The sequence below is a fragment of the Salminus brasiliensis genome, chromosome 25 (assembly GCF_030463535.1).
Source record: "Salminus brasiliensis chromosome 25, fSalBra1.hap2, whole genome shotgun sequence".
Taxonomy (NCBI): Eukaryota; Metazoa; Chordata; class Actinopteri; order Characiformes; family Bryconidae; genus Salminus; species Salminus brasiliensis.
The window spans coordinates 23,008,585-23,027,897 of record NC_132902.1 but is presented as its reverse complement, the minus strand read 5'-3'; the positions used below and the strand labels follow the sequence as shown (position 1 = coordinate 23,027,897).

Sequence of the window (19,313 nt, the reverse complement as noted above, 5' to 3'; positions counted from 1 at the left end):
AGACTGCAGCGTTATAAAAGGGCAGTGTGCGACAGAGTGATCTCGTGCGGGGAGCAGCAGCGGGCTTTATTCTTCGAGCGGTTGGAGGCCTTTGTGATTGTAACCGCGGCTATTGTAAGAACTGCGGGATCTGTTGTTCAAAGCTCTGCCTGTGTGCTCTTTAAGGACTGAGGCACAGTGTCGTCTCAGTGGAGAGTCGGATCATATTGCTCCTTAAATGACATACGGTGATGGATTTCCTGCAGTACGTACTAAGAATTAGGCTATGCTGTAATAGGAACCGTTCTACCGTCCCATGTTATATAACCAGTCTAGTTCTTTGGGACGGTAAAGTGGGATCGCATCTTCTTGCATCAGTTTGCTGTTTTATTTTAACGAGCACATTTTTCTTCTGTTCATCTCTGTTGCTCAGTTGTGGCGACTGGAGGTCTAAGGGTATACAGAAGTCACAGTTCAGTTCACACTGCGTTTGGACCTTACAGGTCAGTGCAATGACCCACACATACTCCCAAAAAGGCTTGAGTTCATTGTCTTTGAACAGACATTAGTGCAAGTTACAGTTGTACAGTTATAGTGTGTTAACATTAGCATGTTCATAGCCTACCCTAGTTGTCTAACAGCGCTGACATACCTTCCTTGTCCAATCCACCATGATTTAATGAGCCGAATGAAGATGGAAGAAGGCAGAATGTTGAAGTACTTATTTATTGATGTTTATTGTCGTTTCCCCGCAAACAGTTTTAATAAGAGATAAAGAATAACTGAAGACGCGTTAATACAATACACTCATAAATCCACTACAATTCCCACAATCCTGTGCAAATCCCAAAGTTTTCCAGTGTGAAATTTGTGGTTGTGAAATTCCGTCCCGCAATACATTCGTCACTCTTCGTCCGGCTTGTAGGTGTTTCGTATATAGCTTACTGCATACAGTGTCGTTTCCATGGGACTCGGCACGCTGAGCTGTACCGCCCCTGCCGTCTGCACCATGACCTTTCAGTACGTTGTTCGGTCTCACCTGTATAGACTACACTCCATACAGATGAAGTTTGCACTGATCTGATACCAGGTATTGGTCAGCAGAAATGCTGGATGGAATATTAGAGGGAAGAATTTCTTGTCCTGAAATTGTCCACTGTATGTCCTCGTACTGTATAATTTGTTACACTGCTGCTGTCCATCTTTCACTGCGGGGTTAAGAAGTGGGGGATAAAAATAGCTGATTGTAAAGCTTTGCCGTTTTTAAGATGAGCCCTCCAATCGAAACAGATCAATACAAAAGCCAAAGAAAAAGTGGTGTCACGTTAAGTTACGAATGTTGAAGACTTATTTATTGATGTTTATTGTCGCTTCCCCGCAAACAGTTTTAATAAGAGATGAAGAATAACTGGAGACATGTGAATACGATACACTCCCACACTACAATTCCCACAATCCTGTGCAAATCCCAAAGTTTTCCTGTGTGAAACACCGTAAACTCTTGTAAAGCTTTGAAGTTTTTAAGATGAGCCCTCCAATACAAAAGTCAAAGGAAAAGTAGCGTCATGTTAAAGTTACTTCTCTTGAATGATTTTGACCTCTCAAACCTCGAACAGCCAAAACTCGACTTTACTGTGTTTTTTTTTTTTTTTTTTGGATGGGTCGGGGTGGGGGGGTTCTTTCCCCTTCAGCACCAGATGTTTCTCACAGTGGCTTGTGGCTTTTTTTTTCTTTTCACAAATCAATTCAGCTGTATTTGCCAAGATTAAGCAAGCTGTGGTAAACACTCAGCAAATCTCTCCACCGACCATGTCTTTCCCTAACTGGTAGTCTGCTCCAAGGGTAGGCAAAATGGGAAAAGTGCAGTACTTAGATATACTTTTACATTCCGACTCATTTCATTTTAATATTTCAATATCCGTAAAAGTTACAAAAAAACGTTTAGTATGTTTGTATATTAATTTAATTAGATACGTTTTTAAACTGTTTTCAACCGTTTTATTATTTAAAAATAATAGCTAGTGTCTGTTTCTGTGTCTTGAAAGTGACAGAATCCCCTGTAACATCTGTGCAGTAAGCCAGTACGTTTCCGGACATTACCCAGAGGAATATATGTGAGGCTGCAAATGTCCAAATCAGTAGTACCGGACATTACCTGGACTTTATCCTGACAGCTCTCTAGTACAAAGTCCAATGTGTGAAAAGAGCAGGTAGTTTTCTGGAGAATTCACAGTTGGCTTGTTGATGACCTCAGCAGTCTGTAGCCTCGTCCGCCATCTTTGATTGGCTGTAATCAACACACAGCAAACTTTTTGCCCTCTGTCGTGCCTCCATGTGCTACGCAGGGTACCGTCCCTTGCCTAAACCATGCCGAATATTTCCTGTAGCGAGAACGCCTGTAAAAAAAAAAAAAAAAAAAAAAGAAATCTCCGCAAGTACGCTCGCTAATGTGTGGAAGGGTAGCTATGAACATTGGGTGGACCTGATTCTCTAGACGTTTCCCCAAGTTCATATGTGAAAATAGTCAGAGGCTGCCCCTTCACATGAGTCACTGAGCTAAAACTGAAATGCTAACCCTTGAACCAGTTGCTGACGAGGACTCGTGGTCTTCTGCACAAGGTCTTCCCTCATTAGTAGTTTGTTGGAGAAATGTATTTTCACTCTGCTGCCTATACCTAGCTAACATCATCTAGCTAATATCTCATGATATTTAGCTTTTTTAAGTACAGACACAACAGTGTTCAAGAGGGTTTGCTGGAAAAGATACTAAAATGACTAAATATGACATAATAGATAAAATACAGATTTATTTGAGCTGAAACATACGAGCTGTACAGGGCTAGAATAGTGACATTAGTAACAGCCACCCAGCCGGACCTGCTGGAAGACTGCCCGCTGAGGTCCCCTCTGCCTGCGTCAGACCAGCTGCCCCCCACCGGTCCGACCAGCAAGCCCCCCACCCACCACCACCCATGCCAGACCAGCGGCACACCCTCCTACCACGCTATACTAATAAATTTGACTTGACTAACATTAGCTAAGTCAACCTGGCCGTGGCATTTGTTTGTTTACCAAAAGCCTGGCTGCTACTGTGGCTTTCTGTTGTCTCTATGTGGCTTTAGTTTAATGCAGGACTCTGAAAATGCTGCGTGGCGCGTTGTGGCGCGCCAAGGAATTTGAAAGTGCTTGAAGTCATGTAGCCCCTATGTGCGCTGACGTGCAGAGCCGGCGTCCGTGTGCAGGCCTCCATTACAAACAATGGTGTGGTATTGTTAAACATGGCACAGTGCAGCGTTTCCGGTGCGCGGTGGCTTTACGTTACACTACGACTGTGAAACCTCTCTGAATTCACATCAGCCAATCTACCTTTCTCTCTTCTCGCCTCTCCCTGTCTTTATCCTGCCTACTTCTTGTCTGGTGCATAGGGATGGAAGACTGGCTTGGGCATCATCATGTCTCCGCTTCCTGTGTCCGTAATGTTAGTGGAAAAATATTTAAAAAGGACCGGGAGGCAAAATGATGTATTTGATAAAAATAAATGAATAGAGAAATATTGTGGGATAATGGGCTGAAATCCAATCAGCTGCTTGCTGCTCTGCAGGTTTTTGCAGTTCCTATACATTGTCGGGCTGCACGATATTGGAAAAAATTGACATTGCATATATTTTTTTTTGTGTGATATTATAAAAATTTTACCAAATTTCTCCTGAAGTCAGTGATTAACAGGTCATGAAATTAATAATAAGCTTTGGGAATCCAAAATTGGACTAAAATAAATGATTTTGAACAGATATACATACATGTGGTATATGTGTAAGGGAAATTGAGAATAGAAAAGAAAGTAATAATAATCAAAAAATGTATATATAATTAATAATTTGACTTTGCAGATATTGCACATCCTGCAATGTGATGCTTTACAGTAAGGATGCAGGAATGATAATATAGGCTCTCAGTAACTGATCTAAATCTACTAAATCTTTTTAGTGCATGCTGCAGAAAAAAAAATGACATAAGAACTAATAATAAGAAAAAATGAAAGTACAGTAGACTTCTACAGTAAGTAACCGAGGCAGAAGAGGTGAGAAGAAAGGATCCAGAAAGACCCAGAGTGACTCAGATGTCTGGTTTATTTGCCACAAAAGGAAAAATTCAGTGGTCAGTTTTGGATGCTGGAGGTTAAGTTAGTCATGTGGTGCCATGACCCAGGTCAGTACATGAAGATGCTGGCTTTGTGGTGGTTAAGCCTTGCTTGTGGACTCCAGTCTCTCAGTGAAGAACTGCTGAGTCGGTGCTCCGGTCCTGAGCAGATGTTGAGCAGAGAAAGCGCCAGACTCTCTCCTGCACTGTGTTCCTTTAGGGGTTTTTGTTTTTTCTCAGGTTCTCTCTGACGAGAGATTTGGCGCAGGCCGTCATGATGAGTCAGTATTGTCAACATTGGTTAGAGCAGCAGTCGAAGAAACAATGTTTACTTAAGATGTTCTGTAACTTCTTTGTACGCTTTGTTAATTCTTGCTCCATTTTGCTTTGTTTTTTGGTTTCGATCCGGATCCTTAAAAACCAAACCGCAGTTGCAGCTTGTTTTCTCATGGAGAGTACTCCCCTGTCTTGCACTAGGATCATTCAGTCACTGATGATATTATATAAATCGGAGAATTGCGAATATACACTGATCAGCCATAAAATTAGAACCACTTGCCCAACATTGTGTAGGCCACCAAAACAGCTCTGGCCTGTCGAGGCATGGACTCCACTGAACGACCTCTGAAAGGTGGGCTGTGGAATCTGGCACCAAAAGCAATATCAGCAGATCCTATATTATAAGTCCGGTAAGTTGTGATCTTAATGGATCTCATTAGTCAGTGGGCCTTGGGCGCCCATGATACTGTCGTTGGTTGGCTACTGACCACTGCATACGTTTTGGAGATGTTCTGACCCAGTTGTCTCGTCCTCACAATCTGGACTTTCTCAAAGTGTCTCAGATTCATGTGTTTGCCCGAAAACTGACTGTTCACTCGATGTCTACTATATATGTCCCACCCTTGATAGATGTCACTGGTAGCAGATAATCAGTGCTTTTCATCTGTGGGAACGTTCTAATGGCATGACTGGCTGGCGTATAATTTGTGTTGGTCTGATTTTGAGAAATACTCCAGTTTACTTTGGCAGTTTTCCTTGACTAAACCACGCAGAGAGCTCTCCATATGGAACAGTGTACCTGTCGCCTCCGCCGGACAACAGCTGGAGAAGGTGAGTCCTGCTTGTCTTGTCTCTGTTCCCTACACAAATTAATGCCTTCAGCTGGGCAGCCATCACTGGATGAAATGAGTTGTTGTTTAAAATGTCACATGGGCATTAAGTAGATCGTTAGTGCTTTGCATATGCATCCTAACTGATGCCGCCAATGGTTGTGTAATGAGGTTTTTTTTTTTGGGAGCAGGTAAAAAGGGATTCAGTTGGCTTGAAGGAAAAGCTCACACTAAATGCATATCACTCAAGTACAGTACTGTGCAGTAATTGTAGGCACCTGTGATTAGAAATTTTAATAAAAAGCTCCTTATCTGTGTTTATTTCCTCAGTAAATCACTGCTATTAGAATAAACACTAATAATAACACTCCTACAGAAAGTGGTGGAGGTTCTCCATCACTGTGTTCATCATTAGAACATCTCCAAAGTTCTCCTCTCTCATGGAGTCTAGTATTATTTAGAGTTCTCCTCAGATCAACACCTGGTTTGGTGGTAAATCAGGGCTTAATGATGGTGAATCAGGTGAGCTGCTGCTGCTGCTGCTGATGGAGTCGAACACATCCTCCACGCTGTGCTGGAGAAACCTGGAGGAACCGAGCTCTGTTCTTCAGACTAGCTCACCGACAAGATCTCACTACTTTCTTTCTTCAGAATGAGAAGCTCTTGATTCTCCTTTTCACTGGATTTATGTAAACCTGCTTTATTTGTTCTGATGAGATCTGGAGCTTCTACTGTAAAGACTCTCTCACTGCTGAGAGACATGAGTTTAAATAATTAGGTGCCTAAAACTTCTGCACAGTACCGTGTATGTGTGTATATATCTGTAGTGGGACCACAGGACAGGACAACGCAGCATAACACAAGCTGTCTAAACCTCTAGCAGGGTTCAGATCCCAAAAACAAACACTAGTAAGTCTGCCCAGCACAAACAGCACTTTCTCTCCCGGGTTCAGTCTCGCTAAAGCATAATCAGTGGCCGATTTTTCTCCTTGTGTTTACCAGAGAGTGAATTACAGCCTGCAATAAAAGGCTTAATGCAGCTCCTCCTCTGTACAGTCATGTTTTGAATGTTGGCCTGGCCACTGGCCAACGTGGCTTCTTCCCAACAGCCGATCCGCTGCAAACTGCTCGACACTCCATGTTGACTCTGCTCGACTTGTAAAACTGAATGAGTCCACGCCCTCTGTCACTGTTTACACCTGAAAACAGGTTGGCCGGCGTAGCTTCAGCCCGACCTTCTGTTCCCCGAGTGCTGGCGTGCCGCTGTGACGGCCATATGCTGCAGTGCATGTCGCTGCCTACGCTAGGAGCCACACTCTAATTAAAATAGCTTTCTAATGGTTTTTAAAGATACGGTGGCCTTGTTTTAACTATTAGAGGTGAAGTAAAGAAGGAGAAGAGCTCTGAAGCACAAACTTGCGCTGAGGATAGACTTGCACATTCTGGCCTTTGAGATCCGCTCGAGGCAACCAGAGAGAGAAGGGAATGCTGAGCTTATTAGGTATTTTTTCTGTCATGCAGACGTCAAACTTAAAGCCCATCATTACACATGCAGCAAGCGCTTCGTTTCATGCGGTCTTACATCAAAGACCAAAAGGATGTGCGCTGAGTTACATGATAAATTATGTAACACAAGATTCAGCGGGAATTGCACCAAGTGTAGCCAGATCTCCATATTTAATTTTTTATTAATATCTTTCTTTTGTAAACTTATGTCATTTTGTCAGAGTTGAATGTATTTTTAATTTTGTCCAATTAATGTCCTGTATTTTCAGATGTGTAGCATCTCGTTACTATTCAGTGAATTATTTTATACAGTTATTATAATGTTATTTTTATCAACTCCTGGCAAAGTCCCAGTACTAACTGAAGCTTTCCTCTCTAATCTAACCAGCTTTTTCTCTTTCTCAAAGGGTGAATGTGTGGCTATTTCTACAGTATACAAGTATGTGTGAGTGCGTGTGTGTGCGCGTGCTCCCCCAGTGCGAACAGCACTAACTAATTCTGCCAGATCTGTGCACCGCCAAGCTTTTGCCTTCTGCTCCCCCCCTACAACAGGCTGGGTTCTTACTGTGTTCTAGTGGTTTGCTTCCCTTCTGTACAGGACCTTCAGGAGTGGGACCAGTAGTAATATGGGCTCTGTGCCTGCTGAGGGCGTTTCGCTGTCTGTTTGAACAAATGCAGCGAGGTGTTTGTGGTATTTGGTTATTTGGTTTTCCTGCTTTGTGCTTTTCAACTGATTGTGGCGGTTTCTGTTTCAGTTTTGAGTTCACGGCCCAATGCCACCACTGGTTTAGTCTCTATTTTTGCAGCAGTTAAAGAATGCTTCATCAAAACAATCAGATATACACAATTTTCCACATTATACTATATGGTCAGAAGTATTTGGACACCCGCTCGTTCCTTGTTTCTTCAGAAATCAAAGGTATTGATTGAGTACTCTCTACTGTCTCTAGTGTCCAGGGATGGCTTTTTTTCTACTTGATTTTGGAGGAGCATTGCTGTGAGGATTTAATGGCATTCAGCGAGGTCGGGATGTTCACCACCCCACCTCGTCATCCCCAACCCCCCCTAGCCCACGTCTGGTATTAGACATGTTGCCAATAGGTTCACATTTACCTGCTCCAGACAGACAGTGCAGTTTAGTACTCTTCTCTACAGAGACTAGACAAGCTGTGAGTGTGCATTTGCACATCTGTGTCACCAGTGGGTGCAACTTAAAGTAGCTAAGTGCATTCATTAGAAGGGGTGTCCACAAACATTTGAAAAATGAGTGTATCTTTGACATAGTCTGTCAGTCAGGACGTGTTTGGAGCCCGCTATTGCTTCTGCAGTTCTAGACTATGAATACCTTCAAACGCAGTAAGTCGAAATTCACCCGAATCTTTTTGTAAATACAGGCTGGGAACGTCTCTCGACCCACTCAAACCACATCTACATGTTTAGACAGTTTGGACTCGCGGTATAACTTGCGGGGAACTGTTAAGAGTTCTACAGTAGTCCACTTTATCCCCTTTATCGCCATCACGCTGCAGAATTCAGCCTCCGCATTTAAGTCATCCGTGGGAGTGAGAACACTCACCAGGAGTGGAAGGCAGCCAGCTCAGCGCCCTGGGTGCACTCGGGGGTCAGGTGCCTTGCTCAAGGGCACCTCAGCAGTCGGGGCTGGTCCTGGGGATCGAACCCGTGTCCCATGTCCAGTCTAAATGGATGCAGTTTAAGTATGTTGAGCAAGGTTTTGGACATAAGTTTATAGACATCATTTCAGTGACTGTTGACTTTGTGTGCAAGGTTCGTGTTATCATAGATATTAACCATTTAAGCAACATTTGGACACTAAATATGGCTTGGCTAAGGTGGATAAGTGGCAAATTGACATTCAGACCATTACACTTCCCTCAGCAGTGTGAGATCGGGAAGTTTGGAGCTGCAGTTTATTCCAAATTGTGTAGAGAACTGTAAAAAACAGTGTTTGCAGTATAAGAGTTAATAGCATGTCTTAGTTTGAGCTGAGATTCTGTGTGTTTGCCAAAGCTTGAATGAATATTCAGCAAGGGACTGAAGGGTTAGAGGAGAGCTAAAGGCTAAGCAATTAATTTTTTAGATTGTGTTCGACTCCATGGTTTGGAGTTTGCTAGAGGCTAAGCCAAGCTTTTATGAGCCATATTCCAAGCGTTCCCACGTCTGATTTTCGATGCCGTTAGTAGCAGGAGAAGCAGTATCCTTTAGTCTCTGAATTCAGACACTGAGCACGTAGCCACAGTTCTGCAGAGTTCTGCTCTGTCTGACTTGGAAGAGGATGCGGCAGTGGGCAGCGAGGTTAGCTGTCGTCAGTCGTAGGCTGATAGGATTGTAATGGCTTCTCCTGGGACATCAGTGGGCTTTCGGGTTAGTGTAGCTGCTGCAGGGGCAATAGTGGGCTGTGGGTTTTAGCATTACCACGGCAGGGTTGGCAGTGGGCTTTTAGGTTCGCTGTAGTCGCTACGCTAAGGCCAGTGTTTGGGCGGTGGAGGTGGAGAGCCCTGTTCGATTGCGAGGCAGATGCTAATGTGCGGTCCCTGGGGAAAGAGGAGCAGGAAATGTTTACAACACTCTCCACATCTGTAATGCATTACTTCAGGACATGCTGGAGGCAATCCACACTATCCTTTAACCCTCTGCTGCCCGAACTGCGTTTACGGCTCTGTAAACACTGGTTATCTTCACAGGATGGCCTTTTTCGTTATAATGTTGAGCTTGCTGGGATTCGAGGACTCTGTAAGTGTTTGATTTGCTGTGCTGTCCCAGTTGTTCAGAATTAGACGTCCGAAGGTGAGTCCGGGGTGCTTGGACGGCACTGCAGTGGAAGGAGGAGTTAGGCTCTGTTAAGGATGTCCTGATCTTATCCAAGCGTATTTCATTGGATTGGCTATTGATTATATTAAGTCAATCTCTTATCAAATCTCATGGAATCAATAAAGTTATTGGTTTTGCGTATCATCCTCCCCTATTTTATAGCCAAAAAAGGACCAAATACTACAATCACTCAATAAAAGTTAAACCATCAGTCTGATCATTACGAATATTCAACTGCTCTAAACCGAGAGGGAGAAGCTGGTTAGCATTAGCTTAGCTAGCAGCAAAACTGTCTGGCTGACAAAAGGCCCACTTACAAGTGTTTACACGATGATGACTAATGATCGAGCGATGCTGTTAAAACGACAGAAAGCTGAATTTGATTGGGGTTTTTTCCTGTGGTTTTGAATGTGTAGCCACTCGCTAAGCTAGCCTTTGCTTAACTAGCCCGGCTACAGCTCCACCGAGTATCAGGCAGCCCAGATCAGTGGGCAGTGTGATGATAGTTATTGATATGATGTGATAAATTGTGCCATGTTTGGTTATGATATGCTTTTCTGAGGAAGCCTAGTAAGTAAAAAAGAGATAGCTGGTACCATTTAACTGGGTTTAGGTCTAGTTAAAAGTGATACACTTTAAAAATAAAGGTGCTACAAAGAGATATTTGAGTTGATTTCATAAAAGAACCATTTTTGGTTTCATAAAGAAGCATTTTTGTGATAAAAAAAAACTGAGAGTATGAAGAACCTTAATTTGGTGAAGAACCTTTACTTTGACTTCTTAAACCCCTGAACCCACACATTCACACTCTGACATGGTTTTTGAGCAATGCTATAGAAAAACAAACACCTTTTATATATGTGTGTTATTGATAGTATTTTGTAAATGTGGCAGTGCTGGTACTTGATCTCCTCCAGTTTATCATTCGGCTCATAACCTTTGGTTTGTGCTTGTGAAAGAATAGATTTGCAAACTCGAGCAATGAGCTGTGAAGGTGCTCAGACCAGGAACACCCAAGAACAGCTGTACAAACATCGAATAATGCATGGGATCACAGTATCACAGAGTATTGGAAGCTTGTGGGAGCTTGTAAAACTAAGCTTCTAACTAGATCTAATCTGAAAAACCTACACGATGACAAACTGTACAGTGGACTAAAATGCACTGCAATGCAATGGTGCGTGTGTTGACTATGGCAGTATGACTGGTTATTGAATATCGGCCTGTTTAGAGCAGATACTCTATACTGAAGGACTCTGATTGGGAGCGGGGCATAAATACTGCATCAGCAAATGCCTAATAAGTGCCTTGTCGACATGTAGAGCTCTTGAGCGCTTCTTGTCCAAATATTCCAGTCTCCTTATTTTTGCTTCTTTACATATTTCTGATGCTATTTGCTATTTTTGCTGGACCGTTTTCTCACATGAAAATAATGATGCATGACCCTGTGAAGTCCAGTCAGATAAGAATATTTATGTAGTGTAAAAGGGGTAAGGTCTTCGTGCAATGAGGATGGGTATTTTAGCTCAAGCACTGTGCGTTCGGTGAGCTCCAGCTTTTAGTTGTTGAAGGCTCCGTTCTCCCAGGAGAGCAGCAGTCCCTCTGGAGTCTGGGTAGGGGTGGGGGATGATGGTCTGGTTCTGAGGCTTGGACAGGGTCTGTATGCTGTCCCAGTGGAGCCCAGCTGGACTGGGTCACTTCTGGGGTCATCGCTGTTCTCCTAGTCCCACGCTCCTCCATCCTTCCTTTGCTTTGGTCACTACTCTTCCTAGGCAGGCTTCTCCTGGGAGGGCACCCTTGAAGGCATTCCGTCCTAGAGACATGAGTGCGACTCTGGTCCAATATGTGGTCGTTTAAATGGCCTGTCCAGTGTCTTGGTGGCCGGAGGGGCAAGGGGGGGTGGGTTGAAGCCAGCCTCAGAACATCTGCTTTTCAGATCAGTGGCCGGTTTGGACTGAAATGACTCTGAATAAAAACAAGTGGCGCTCACTTGCGGTGGGGCGGCAGCTTTGTATAGGTTGGACCGGTCAGTTGTCTCGCCTCATGGATCTCTGTATTTTCCTACTCGTCCTCTCATGTCTACGACTTTAATCTCCGTGTCTATTTTGAGAGTGCCATCTTTAATTTACACTCCCAGATATCTCTGTGGAGATGGGAGACGAGGCTGGCCGCTTGGCCTCAGCACTCCATATGGCATGTGCTGCTAAGCCCTAATACAGTTCAGTGGGTGGGGGTAAAAAGGCTTTACGGGGTAATGTGAAACAAAGCTGATGTCCAGTGTATGACAGGCAGCGAGGACAGTCGGCCCAGCCTGGTCGGTTCTCTTCTGCTGGGTGTTGTGTTGGTAAACCATTGTATTTTTCCCGGATATCCCCCCAAAAATAGCCGTGGCCTACATAGCCCTCTACACACCTGCTTCGTAGACAGGCTGATGGGTTGTTGCTGTTTATTTTCTGTTCCCCAGAGGATTTCGTGTTGATAAAATATGCAGAACTCGTGGTAGAAAAATCAGAGAGCAGCAGCAGTCTTTTCTAAAGCTGCAAGAAGAGATAAATTGTCCTTTTTTTTTTTTGCAGCTTCAGGTTCTGTATCTGAGCTGTGTGATGGATGGACAGTAGGTGGGTATAGAAACCATGCCTATTACTGATCTAGTATCATTTACTTTTAAATACTTTGTACTGTAATGAATAAACACACCTTTCAAAAAGTTTGGATACACTTGTCCTATTAATATTCGTTGTATATTCAGTAATGATAAGTGTGAAAAATACCTAGACGTGATTTTACAAGCATGTGTACCACCCTGTTATTATACCTCATTATAACAGACTGTTGGGGGTGGGGGCTTTGCTTTTATTGGCTGATTTACCGAACCACAGTGGCTCACAGTAGCCAATAATTCCCAATCTTTCCAGATAGATAGTTGCTCTTATAGTGTGCTGTTAGCTAGCTAAACAGATGGTTGTAGTTAGTTGACTGGGTTAGCCTTTTAGGATGTTGTAGGTCGGTTCCCTTATTCCAGACCATTTAAGAATATGGTACACTGTTACATTTCAGCCCTGGTTTGCGTTGCGTTCATACTGACATATCGAAACATGACCTCGACATACGACTTATGTCAAAGCTGTAAAATGTAATGTTGCCGCGGCTGCATCCCAAATCACACACACGTCTTTACTTTACTGAGCAGTTCTAATAGTGGCTACTCTTCATACACTGTGTGGTACTGTGTGGCTTGGGACACAGCCCTGCCAAAGTACAGCGTCAGACAGAAGAAGCTCAGAGACAAGGACAGGTCTGCACGGAGATGCATCCATGCACAACTCTAGCTGCACCAGCTCCTACAACACAACCCTCTTGTCACCTCACGTCCTGCCTCGGCTTCGTTTAGGTGCCTTTGGTTAGCACTGTGTTAAAACGTCAAAGAACCGCACCAGAGTCCATTTAGAAACGGACCGAGACCCACCTTTGAAAGGCAGCGTTCCCACTTACTGTAACGACCCGTACTAATAGAGCAATCGCACCGGGGTTCGTTTTAAATGAACCAAAGCTTGCAAGTATAAACACAGCCTTAATGTAACAGCCGACTAGTACCCACTCGTTCTCTGGGCTGTGTTTTAATTATTTATATATTTGTATATGGACACCCTTATTGGTGCATCCTCTGCTCGACCCTACTCCTGAGTGGTGCTTCAGAATTGGCCCGTTTTACACCTCTGTTTTGGGTCTTGCTTTATTATCTTTTCAGTCGAGAGACTGCAGTGCTTGAGGTTTGTCAGTTCCATGTCCTATGTTCCAATGGGGTGGAGGTGTGATGATGGAGAGGAGAGAGAGCTTGTGGACTGTGGACCGGTACACTGCACTATTGTTTGTTCAGCAGCCTAAAGGGCTTGAGGGTAGAAGCTGTCTATGACCGACTGGTTCTGATCTTCGTGCTTCTATACCTCCTGCCGCTGGGCAGCTGTGCGAACAGGCAGTGGCTTGGGTGGGTGGAGTCTTTAATAAACCTCTTTGACTTGGTGTATAAATCTAGGAGGTGTGGAAGCTGAACTCCAATGATGTGGGGTGGTTGGTGTGGCGCAACAGATAGCCCCACTATCTGCCACTGAGCTATCTGCCACCATATATCATATCATGTGGGAGACTGGGGTTCGATTCCCGGTGACTGTGCTGCGCTACACCAATCAGAGTCCTTGGGCAAGACTCCTAACACTACAGTGGTCCAGCTCTGTAATATGAGTTACCTTGTAAGTCTCTCTGGATAAGAGCGTCAGCTAAATGCCATAAATGTATATGTAATGATGTGCTGGTTTAGGGTTGCTGTAGGCTGCTTGTTTCTGTGCACTTTATGCAGATACAGTATTCTAGGTTTTGTGGGTTACAGATTGCTGTAATTGGCTTAAACTATGGATATTTTATTTCTTTATTTTTGTAACATTTAGGTGTTCAGGTATTTTACACATACTTGCAATACCCATAATATACTCCGTAAAAATGTATTGTGGTGTCATTTATCACTATAGCAATACCGTACCGCTGCAAAGGTGTTTGTTGATCATATTCAGCCCATTAGAAGCTGTGGATGTTGCAGCACTTGTGTTTGTTCTCTGTTCTGTTCCCAGACGTGGCGGTCCCTGTAGTAAATGGGCAAGATTGGCCCCCACTTACACTAACAAGAGGGACTTGGCTGTGATTTGTGTAGTTTTGTTTGTGTGCGCTCACAGGGCCTACCGAGGATACTGTTTACTGCAGCGTGCCATATTAGCCCGCCACTCTTTCTTCTGCCTCCATGGCTTTCTGTCTTTCCCTCTCTCTCTCTCTCTTTGTGTCCTCTTGCTCATCTCCCTCTACTAACCCCAAGCCAGGGTGAGCTCCAAGCCCTGTATGTGTGTGTGTGTATGTATGTGTGACAGTGAGTAACACATGATTGTTTCCGTTTCCAAAGGGAGCAGCAGCCCTGGACTGAGGAGAAACGGCCCGGGTTTAGATTAATATCACAGCTCAACAGGTGACCTTTTGAACTTCTGCTGAACTCCTGTCACAGATCAGCCGCTCTGGATTTCTGGCTTTCTTTCCCCCTCTTTGTAGCTTTTTCTCTTTTTTTCAGACACTGACGTTCTGTCCCCCACTCACACACATACACACACACACTTCTACTTTTTTTCTTGATTATGCCATTTCTTGATTATGATCAGGTCTCCTCTGACAAGGTCGAGATGATTGCTAGCACATCACTAATCATGGCCCCTTTTGTCCTTTTCTGTATCGATCCCTGTTTGACTCTGAAGAACAAAAATAAGTGACTGTGTCGGTAAGGCAGTCAGATCTACAAACTAACGCAGATTAGGCTTCTTTGCTAATCTGCACTTCCTTTTAACTTCGACATGCTGTTGGACTTGAATCTTCCAACTGGAGAGTAAAGCATGAACTTGGAAATGCTGTATGATTGTGATTTAATGAAGAGTTACAAATTGATATTGATTTGTAGATCACTGTTCATTTGATCAGTTTATATGATTAGCCGTTGAATTATTATTATTCTAGCGGATGATTTAAGAATTTAGCAGAATTTTATCAAATGTTTTACAATTAAAAACTATAGCAAAGAAAGCATATATTTGCTAAATAATACACAAAATAATATACAAACCTTATAAAAAAGGGGGTTTTAATAGCAGTGTCATTTAATGCACTGTCCTGCTGAAGCTGTGGTCACACCAGACCTCTGCAGGAGGTTTTTCTTAAGTGAATTACATTAATTAGAATAATTTTGAATGGGAAAACTTTGCATTAAGTTCAACTTCAGTGAACTTTGACACACAAATCTGTGTCCACTATCAGTACAACGCATCTGCTCATACTGTGCTGACCTGTGAAGGCCCATGTCTGAAGATCTCTGAAGGAGGTGTCTGTTTAATATGAAACATCTTTTCGTTTCCAATTATGGGACAGTTTGGATTTTTAGGTCATTTGGTCAGATAGCATACTAATCGTTAAATGACCTCCTAGGCAGGGCCCCAAGTGGTCCAGCGGAGCAAAGTGCTGTCACTATGACCTATGGTCGCTAATTCGAATCCCGGTCATGCTGCTAGCCATCTGCAGCTGGAGCCCTGAGAGAGCACAATTGGCCTTGCTTTCTCCAAGGTGGGTATACGGCACTCCGCATCATTCCAGTGCGATGCTGGCCTGGCACTGGTGTCTGCTGGCCGATGCAGCAGAGCCGGGTACACGGCGCCCTCCTCCAAGCGCTTTGTTTGCCCGGTGACCTAAAACTTTTGAGTTGGGTTAGCCAGCCTACTCATTTTTAGGTAGTTAGTTAGTTCCATGCAAAGCTCGGCTCCAGATAGAGCTCCTACTTCAACTCAAGTTAGCTAACATTAACATTTTGGTGGCCAGGTTCATAGTTCAGCCCCAGTTGATGCCCATTGCGCTTGGTCACACAAACCTCAAATGTCTAGTGTGACCACGGCTTATTATTATTATTATTATTATTATTATATACCCACAACATGTCGAAATGTGCATGGGCACCTCTTTTAATGACTACAGCTACTTTAAGCTGCGCCCATTGCTGACACAGATTGTGCAAATGCACAAACACAGAGCTTGTCTGGTCCTTGTAGAGAAGGAGAGATTTCCAATCGAATAGCCCTCTCCGGGCGGGTAAACACGAACCCACTGGCACCCTGCTTGATCTCGGGGGAATAGGGCCCTCCAGCATTGAGCTGTGGCGCTGTGGTGCTCCCTCCAATACCTCCCTGTACAGTAGACACAGTTACTCCAACAAAAGCAGGATAAACCTTTTTAAATACAGAAAAAAAAAATCAAAAAACAGTTAATGTGCAAGTGTCTCAATACTTTTGTCCATATGGGGAATATGTTGTTCTAATGTTTCTACCCTAAATAAAATAAGTTAGATTAAAGATTAACATGTACCTGTTAAAGAGGAGTAAATTGGAAGCCTTCTGTTCATCCCAGTATGATATAATCTTCAGTGAAGTTCATGTTTTCATTCTGAATGGAGATTTGAGCCTGGTCTCTGTGTTTGTCTCCAAAAGCACCGCAGCCTGACATCGAAACCAACTCGCTTTCATGCTTTGTTGCTGCAGTTTTTATTCTGCTGTGATGCATAATGCACTTAAAACCCTGGCTGCTTTTGGAGACAAATGCACTGCATTCACCTTTTCATGTGCAGTGATTAATGTTGGAGCTCTGTCCTGAGCGTGTGCTCTGCAGAGAGAGCCAGAAAAGCACTGAAGCTTCCTGAAGAGCCCTTGAGAGAGAGCTCATGTGTAACTGGTTAAAGAGAGCAGTGAGTGGATGGGTTGGGTTATGTTGGGTGGGGTTGGGTTGGGAGGGGGTTGAGGTTTTATTTACCTGCTTGTGTGCTCAGGCTTTCACTCAGCCTCAGCTGGCTGCTCTGAAAGGAACTGGCCATTGTTGTTCATCCACTGTGCCAGTAGCTAATGCCATATTCCACCCCCCCCCCCTCTCACCCCACTCTCTCACTTTCTCCTCTGTACTCGACAGAACCAACTCCGACTCGGCTCTGCACACAAGTGCGATGAACCCCAACCCACAGGATCCCTTCGGCATGAACCAGCAGATGGGTAGAGGCCCTCCCCAGCGCAACGGTGAGCTCAATCAATCCCCCTTACCACTTTACCTGGCCAGTGAGAGTGCTGTGATAAATGGGCCGTCATTCTGTCACAGGGGTTGCAAACTGAGTTCCTTGAGGGCCACAGCTTTGTAGAGTTTAGCTTTCGGCCTCTTTAAACACACCTAACTGTGACCTGAGTTAAAAGAGGCAAATGCTCATCTCTGCAGAGCTAGTAGGGCTGGGCGATATGGTAAAAATACTATATCACGATATTTACACAATATTTATATCCCGGTACATGTAATCAGAGACTAAAAACATCAATAGCGTGTTATTAAACCAGTCTAATTACACTGTTTGTACTGAAACCTGCAGCTGATCAGTGTTTATTAAGCACTAACTGTCTCCTCCATATGCTCAAAAAAGCATATTGTAACAATAACAAAATTGATCACAATAGGATAAAATATTGTCATATTGCCCAGGTCTACTTTTTAGATTTTGGAACAATCGTGCTCATGTCATACTCATGTTGATAAACTGATACTCACTGCTTGTTTACCTCAATGATGCATGCCTCCTCCGAGACATTCACAGCCAGCCTCCGCCTCTTTTTCAAACTGCCGCCAACGCAACATTCTCCTCAGAGGAAAAAGCACCAGATACCCAGCTCTGACGCCTAGGCTAGCAGACGGAAGTGACGTGGGTGGAGAGGGAGAGAGAGAGAGACAATTGTGGCCAATTGTGCTCGCTCTGGCTCCGGCTGCTGATGGCAGGCAGCATGATTTGGGATTCGAACCTGCAACCCTGGGGTCATAGTGGTTGTAGGTGTAGGTTTAACGGTGTGTGTGTTCATATAGCCATGGTGTGGTGCAGGCAGTCACACAGAGACATGTAGAAGCAGATTTCACAAATGCGAGTTCTACCCAGAAGCCTTTAGCAAGTAAAGTTTGGATTTGTGGGAATTGTAGTGCTTTAGGGAGTATCACTATGGTAGTGGTAGTTCTGTTGCCTCTACCTGCCTCTAGGACTCTGCTTAAATCTATTACAGTTTTTAAAATTTTAGTAGACAAGGACAAGGAGGTGTCACCTTTTTGTTTGACAGTTGTAGGTTGTTGTGTATGCGGAAACATTTACACACTGCAGGCCATACCAGCTACCTCAGGGGGGCGCTGTACGACACCAGGTGGAGCAAACCGAAACTTTCTGAAAGTTGCCTGACTTTCTCTTTAAGATAAATAAAAATTTAGGTTCATCGTTATGCCTTCGAGGTTTATTTTTTGTACTGATCTTGTAGCGACATGTGACTTTTGAATAGCGCTACAACACAAGTGCCTTGATACTTTTACCAGTACGACAAAAATAATAAGCGTCTTAAAATGTGACTTTAATTTTTAGATATTAATATGATAATATTTACATCATAAACACAACTTTTAAACTAGAAGTTTTCAGATCAGATTTGCAGTTCTGAGGTCACATTACTTTCTAAAAAGTTCTCTGCCTTTCATACTCTGCCCCAGTGGCACTCCTACTGTCTAGTGTGGGCGGGCTGGAGGCTGGGTCACAGCACTCTCTGCAGGGGTGTGTGGCGCTGTGTCTGTGTCAGCATTAATACATCCGTACTGTGATCATCACCGTTCTCATTCTCTCAGGCATCTGTGACAAAGTTGTAACTGCGGGTGTGTTTGTGGTGTTCTCTGAGACGCTGGCGTGGGCTGCTGTAGTGCTGCAGATTACACGGTGCTGAAGTCTTCTGCTGCGCTCGTGTGAAGGTGGTTGCGGTTGTTCGCTGTGTTTATTTAGAAAGCCCTGGATCACTGATTAACAGACAACACCGTTGCAGTTCATGTGCTGTAACATAGATTTCCCTAGTGTGTGCAGAGCCTGGACCCCTGGGAAGAACTGTGTGTGGTGGGCTTTTCCTGAGTTCTCCTTGGGTTTTAGCTGTAGTTTACTGTCTTAGCTTTATATATGTGCTGGTCCTGCTCTGTCCCGCCCGACTCCCATCAGGTCATTATCAAGTCATTATCATAGCAGGGAAAAGGCAGAGATGTCTGGGATCTGGAGCTTTTGGACTAGGATTTAGATCCAGGGTATTAAAGTATTGTGAAGTATGGATTATAATATCCAGGGACGTTTCTTTGTTC

General features: G+C 43.9%; 1 protein-coding gene across 2 annotated transcripts in view; it reads left to right on the top strand.

Moving 5' to 3' along the window:
- crtc3 (CREB regulated transcription coactivator 3) overlaps positions 1 to 19,313 on the top strand; it is a 47,007-nt gene that overhangs the window by 13,813 nt on the left and 13,881 nt on the right. Inside the window, exons 4-6 of one of the 2 annotated variants that reach the window (XM_072671605.1) lie at positions 5,168 to 5,229; positions 14,509 to 14,571; positions 17,094 to 17,197. In XM_072671605.1, coding sequence (XP_072527706.1) covers positions 5,168 to 5,229; positions 14,509 to 14,571; positions 17,094 to 17,197 — 229 coding nt within the window. The remainder of the gene's footprint in view (positions 1 to 5,167; positions 5,230 to 14,508; positions 14,572 to 17,093; positions 17,198 to 19,313) is intronic. The other variant, XM_072671606.1, reaches the window with a different exon arrangement.